The 6,827-nt window shown below is 39.5% G+C and overlaps 1 protein-coding gene across 1 annotated transcript in view; it reads left to right on the top strand.

Annotated features, from left to right (window-relative positions):
• LOC122342819 (forkhead box protein P2-like) overlaps positions 1-6,827 on the top strand; it is a 42,462-nt gene that overhangs the window by 22,241 nt on the left and 13,394 nt on the right. The window contains exons 4-5 of the mRNA XM_043236952.1: positions 534-620; positions 6,508-6,661. Coding sequence (XP_043092887.1) covers positions 534-620; positions 6,508-6,661 — 241 coding nt within the window. The remainder of the gene's footprint in view (positions 1-533; positions 621-6,507; positions 6,662-6,827) is intronic.

Below are 6,827 nucleotides of genomic sequence, written 5' to 3'. Positions count from 1 at the left end.
CTCATCTTGGATGCCCAGTACGATGTGACTCGATTAATAGCACCACATGACAGTTTGGGGCAACTTATTTTGCCATGGTGTCTTTTTATAAAAGACGTTTAAACACCCCTTTATCAGGTTTATGTAGAGTACTAAAGAAAATAGAGTAAAAAGGTAAAATATATGTAACCTTCATACTAGATTCTGCAGTACAGTGGAATCTGGTCACTGTGAAAGTGTATCTTATTACTGTTTTATTGAAGTGCCCTTTTTCACATTGAAAAAATATTATTATATTCTTAAATAATAAAATACATTAACTTTTACCTTTACATTATAGCATAAAATGTTTATGTAATATGCAACACGATCACTTTATAGTATTATTGTTGTCAGGCAATATATCTTGAATTAAGAATATTTTTAAGCATACATTTTGCAATTTGACAGTAAGATTTATTCTTGATTAATATGGTTTTTATTTTATTTTTATCAAGTGCAGCTGTTACATTTCTGTTGCATTAAAACCCGTTTCTCTCTTTCCTCGCGTCTAGCTGCAGGAGTACTACAAGAAGCAACAGGAGCAGTTGCACCTTCAGCTCCTTACCCAGCAACAGCAAGCAGGGAAGCAGGCCAAAGAGGTGAGACACCCTTGCCCTCTCCCTCTGTAGTGCACTTCAATGTACTTCACCCTCATAGCACTTCGACGAGCATCCTCAAGATGGCTGACACATCATTTGTCACACAGCAGAGGCCAGTTCCTCTTGAAACCACAATAACTGTATTCTCATGATTGTGTGACTGATTTTGTGAGGCGCTGAACAGCACAGACCTTATAAAGGCTCTAATCATCGAGCATTACATAAAATCCGCAATAAGAAAATAGACGGATGCCTTCATGTTTTTTTTTCCCTAGTCTCTCAAGTGCTCAATTGCATTTTGTGTATTAAGCAATTCAAAAATGTGGATTAAGACGTTTGGGGAATATGGATTTTCATTTCTCTGCCATTGACCAAAGTCATGCTCCAAACCTTACCAAGGGCTTCTCCGCTAATACTTGTTAAGTATTAATTTACAAGTCGCCGCTTGCTAAGCCTAGTGGAAAATCCCTATTACAACCCACCATGGTAGAGCCGACGAGTTTCTTTAATTGTCAATTAATGCACTGGAGGAGGAGAAGGACCTGATCTGGGTAATGAAGGTGAGGGGGAATCATGTTGGATCACTGAGGATAAGACTGCAGCACAACAAAGGCTAGGGTGTAATCGCTTGCCTGCGCACTGCGGGAGAGGAGATCTGCACTAATCTGGCGGTCAAATGAAATCCAAACTTTTGTGGTTTGTGTGTCAGTGGCATAAGATATATCTGATACAACTTAATCAAGGAGTTTTCATGAGGGCTTAATGAACAGACTGCTTAGCACGGAGATTAGCACATAGCTGCTAACACAGTTACTGACACAGCAACATGCAAGTTACAGTAGCTTGTAAAATGAAACTAGGGGACAGAGTTTTGCGTAAAATGAAAGGAACATTTTTAAACCAGCCTAAAAAAGTTTTCTTTAAGCTGTTTTAGGTTAGTCTCCTAACCTTCACTGTTAGCACAATTACGAGAAAGATCTCAAAACACTGCAAACACTTCCTTTGTATTTTTGTCTTGTTTTCTAGTGTAAATATCTACAAATTATGGAATTAATATGCCTTGACAGATAACATTACTTAAAATATTATGTCTTGTTTTCTGAAAGAACAAAAAATCCAATGGAATTTGCTTGTTTTAAACAAAAACGAACAAAATCTAAATAAAATCCAAGACAAATATCTCAAGTAATTTTACTTGTGAAGTAAATGCATCATGATTCAGTAATTCTATACTATAAAACAAGAGTACAATACCAAGGAAGAAAATATTTTTTTACAGTTAAGCTTGTGACAAACTGGTTTAGCTTAACTAGTGTTAAAATGGTTTCCTGATCAGTCAGATGGGCTTACATATCTGAAAAGACAATCGAAAAAGCAGAGATTAGCACATATTACAGTTGCTAGCAAGATGCAGGGTACAGTAGCCTGTGTAGATAAAAAAAGGGTTGTAGGATTTAGATGAGCCCTGCAGGTTTAAGATGGTCTACATTGTCTTTTAGGTTTAACTAGTCTTCTGGCATTCCATCAGAAAAGTGCATCAAAAAACTAAAACAGACCCCAGCACTAAGTGTGTTTGGAGACTAGCTAGCTACCTTCAACTAGTGTAATGAGAGAACAATCTACCATCCAGTTTAGGCCTATATGAGCAGCAAATAGGCCTAAAATGATCATCTGAGCTGTATAGGATTGAGCGTGTTTCACAGTGTGTTCCTATTTGTGACTAAGAGGATCAGAAAACAAATGAGCTCTTGACTTCATAGCAGGTGAGAGAATCGGGCAAGCTGGGGTGGATGCTATAGGCCATGGAGGACAGGGATTAAGACCCGTTAGATATGCCCCAGACAACATCGTGACTGATATAGCAAATGCGTGGCAAATGCACGAGGTGCCAGAAACACACGTACGTACACAGAATGACACACATGCGCACAGTCTTCAAATGAATCCAGTATCTTGACATTTTCACAGATAGTCAAGGAACGTGACAGAGACCAAGGGAAAAAAAGAAAAGGGAAAAAGATTGAAAAGTGAGAGGGGAGGGGAAAGGTATAAAAAAGCATGACTAACCTTATTCAGGGCCTCAGGAGTTTTTCAGACATTTTCCCTTATTAAATATTGGAGCTAGGGAGATGGTGCGCTCTCCAAGTGGTAGGAGAGCAGGGAAATTAAATTGGGAGGGCAGTGGTCAGCTCCTCTTCCCCGCGGATCAGCTCACGTTTGTTCAGGGCCTCTTTAGTCAGACTAAAATATGGCCCTGTGCCGAGTATGCTAATGAGCTTGGACAACACGTCATAGTCATGTTGTGGAGGCTTAAGGTGTGCGTTAAGAAATCAGTCTGCTGCCCCACTGCACAGTTATATTAGGTTAGAAGTATGCTATAATACCACCTATAGTTCTTTATTACTACTTTGCTTACTCAAATAATAAAAAGCATTTAAATGTAATTTTATTTTACTTATTTTAAAATGTTTTTCCTTATTTTATCATTTTTATTTGATTTTGTTTATTAATAAAAATGTTCACATGCTTATATAATCTAGGTTACATTTTAGATATTAACACACAGTCCTTGTTGTGGAATGTTAACTGTTAAATGGATGCTATCCGCAGTGTCTACGCAAGGGAAAACGTATATACATGCACTATATTAGGCCATGTTGGAGGTTTCATCTTTGTGAGTGTGTGTTTACACGCGTGTTGTCCGCTGTATCTTGGCGTTTCCCTCGGGACGAGTGCACTGACAGCACTGGACTAAAAGTGAAGCAGTCAGGCGTGAGGAGAAGAAAGATAGCAACACAAGTATGTGTGGTGTTTCTCATCCCTCTAGCCTTCTTTTAAAGCCCTTCGTCCTCTGAAACCTCCCTTTTCTTTTTTTTCTGCCATGCTGTCGGTCCACATGGCACGGAAAAGTGCCCCCTGAAGTCTCGAAGCTAACCGCATCTCTGGCCATAATACCACTTCCTCGATTTTGTCGTCAGTAGATTTACTTTTGTCAATATTTTAGGCATTTGTCATTCTTATCATAAAGGAGTCATGGCAAGTGGTCTGTTCATATAATGAAATTGATCGAAATTGGATTCTCAAACTCTCAGGTTTTTGTAAAGCCGTTGAAGATGGAGAGATGACACGTTATGCTCTCCCTCAGTAAAAGACGCTTTAATTGCCGCCCATTTCACTGCCAGTCAGCACAAGCAGGTTGAGAGGTGAGATAGACAGAAAGAAGAAAGGGAGATATGGTGGCCACACACATTTTTGCATCATCAGTCCCGACTTTTGCTCTTTTTCTGTTTTTTATTGTTTCAACCTCTCTCTCTGTCTCTCTCTCTCAGTTTGACGGTTGAGCTGTGGAGTCACCCTGGAGTCAGCCTAATGAAGTAGCGCTGTCAGTCGGGCCTGGCGTGCCCAAACTCTGTTTGATGTGCTCATAAATCAAGCTGACAGGCCTGTTACTCCGCTAGCTTTAGCCACTCAACTGCATCTAATGTAAACAGCGTGCAGACACAATGTGTTAAAGAACTTGAACTGTGTCCCATGGGATCCAAACAGGGAGAGCAAGAGAAAAGAGAGAAGACGGGGATGAAGAGGAGGAGGAAGGGAAGAGAGATAGACATCCTGAATATTGGCGTTACCTCACTTCTTTCGGTTGTGTGTTAACCGAAGGTTCTCTGTTAGCTCTTTTATCGAATCTGTCATTCTCAAAAGTTAGGGAAGAGAACAGCTAGGCCCTCCACAGAAAGATGGGTATGGATTCAAGACAGAAAAAAGTTCAGAAAATTCTCTGATATTTTCCATTATTGTATGCGTGTTCTTTTTTTCATGCCCGTAAGTTTGTTTTTTGTAATGTTGTTACTAAATTTTAAATCAGTATGTGCATAATCATGACAAATCATTGTTTACACCTCAGAGTACTCAAACCCTAGTAATAGTAATATGTATCATAGATGGCTAGTGTGTTGCTGCAATGCTTAATATTCTAAACGGCCAAATAAATTGATTAAATATCTACATTTTGGTGATTCTTGGCAGCTACTGAAACAGTTAAGAGTTGATTCTCTTGTGCAAAGCGCTGTTTGAGTTGTTGCCGTTTTCAGATTGTTAATTTATGAAGATTTTGATTGTTAGGATGCTGCTTTTGAAGACAGTTGCTTATGTAGGGAACAAAGCAGCTCACTAGGTTTTGGAAAGAGCTTGTGTTTTCTTTCTTCTCTGTTGATGTTGACCCATGTGGCCTTTTCCCATGGGATCTTGTGCCCCAGGCGGGGGCCTCAAACACTTCTCTGACAGTGAGATTAAGAAACTACCTTTAATTATTTTTCTTTTTTTATTTTTTCTTCACTCCTTCAACATTTTTCTCTCTCCCCTCCACTTTTTTTCGCACCGTTATCTCAAAGGAGATAAGGCCCATCTCTCATTGAGGGAACATCAAAAAGCGTGTCGCTGGAAACAGTGGTTCGACTCAGGCCAGTTCAGGAAGGAGGACATTTATCACCACGACACCAACTGACCTTATCGGCACATGCCATGTATTCCATAGCACTCACCCTTCTTACCCTTACCCTCACACACACACACACANCAGCTCGCAAAATGTGTACCTCTCTGCTGTAGAAACAAGTGTGTACTAGTTGCTTGATTGTTTCGAAAAGAAAATGGTTATCATGCACACTTTGGCCAGAAAAACAAGTTTTGTTAAATGTATTAATATTTTTTCAAATGTAATTTATTCCTGTGACGGTAAAGCTCCAGTCCTCAGTGTCACATGATTCAAAACTACAGGCTTTATGTAAACTAGAAATCTTTTGTAAATGTCAGTCACTTTTGACAAATGTGATGCATCTTTTTCAAAAACTAAAAAATCAAACTATAACTAGAAGCGGTAGTGTTGTCCAAGCCCCACCTCCTTAAATTTCATTGGTTGAGTCAGTGTTGCCATGCAGTGGCACTCTAAGCATCATTAATTATACGCATCACCTTTAAGTCTTTGGGGGTTTTTTTTCACCTTGGCCCTTTTTTATGATCCTTCCCGCCTCTGGCTAAAGATCTGACGGGTTTTTCTTACTCATGTCATGTTTTTATACAAGTTTAGGGCTAGTCTTGGAATACAGTGTGCTTATGTCATAGCTGATAAAACGGTTTGCTCATTTTTCATCTTTTTGTTAAACGTCACCAGAAGTCGGCTGGAACAAAAATAAATCTCTTGATAGCTGAATGATGACTATCCATACACATTGAGATCTGTTTATGAAACAGTGAAAAAGGGTTCTGGAGTTATGCTTCTAGAGTTTCACAAAGCACATTTCATGCATAGTGAAAAAATACCAAGCCTTATCGTAAAAAGATAAACATCTGATGTCATATAATCTGGAACTGTTCTTAACATTGTGCACAGATGTTGTTAGTCACTGTTTATTGCCGTGTTAATTGCACGCCAACCGCATACTAACAGATTGCTACACGCAGGAATGAACGAGCGTGTTTGTGAGCGTGTGTTTGGTGTCGGTTCTAGACCACATGGAACTGTCACTCCCAGATTAATGCGTTATCTCCTAATGCATGAGGCTTCACAATGCACTTCGACACTTTGAACCAAGTCTCTCAGCGTTTTGTTGTCTGCTTGTTTTCTACCACCACAGGAAGTGCTTTGGTGATTGGAGAGGAAAATATCTCTATTCCAGGATATGTCCTATCTAAACATGTCCTGGACGAGGTTGAAGGCTTATAAAAGCCAATGAATGTCTCGTCTTTCCCGCCCTCTCCATCCTGAAGCTCTCCAAGTCTCTTCCTCTCACTTTTCCCGTCCGTTTTTGTTGTTTAACATGCCTCTCTCTCTCTCTCTCTCTCTCTTTCTCTCTCTCTCTCTCTCTCCCCCTCTCTTTCTCGTTCTCAGCAGCAGCAGTTGGGGAATAAACAGCTGGCTTTCCAGCAGCAGCTGATCCAGATGCAACAACTACAGCAGCAACACATTCTGAATCTACAAAGACAGGGCCTGGTGAACCTACAGCCGGGCCAAGGAGCAGTACCCATTCAGAGCCTGCAGCAAGGTACACATATCAAAAATGTATATTTTTGTTCAATCTGATTTTTTCTGAGTTTTTCTTAATATTACCATTTAATCTTACTATTGTAACTTAAATTTTTCTTCCATATTTAGTTATGAATTTAATTTATTCAACGTCATTTTAGTGCTTTTAGTTTCATTTTAGTTCA

The sequence above is a fragment of the Puntigrus tetrazona genome, chromosome 4 (genome assembly GCF_018831695.1).
Source record: "Puntigrus tetrazona isolate hp1 chromosome 4, ASM1883169v1, whole genome shotgun sequence".
NCBI classification, from domain to species: Eukaryota; Metazoa; Chordata; class Actinopteri; order Cypriniformes; family Cyprinidae; genus Puntigrus; species Puntigrus tetrazona.
This window is presented reverse-complemented; position numbering and strand designations above follow the sequence as displayed.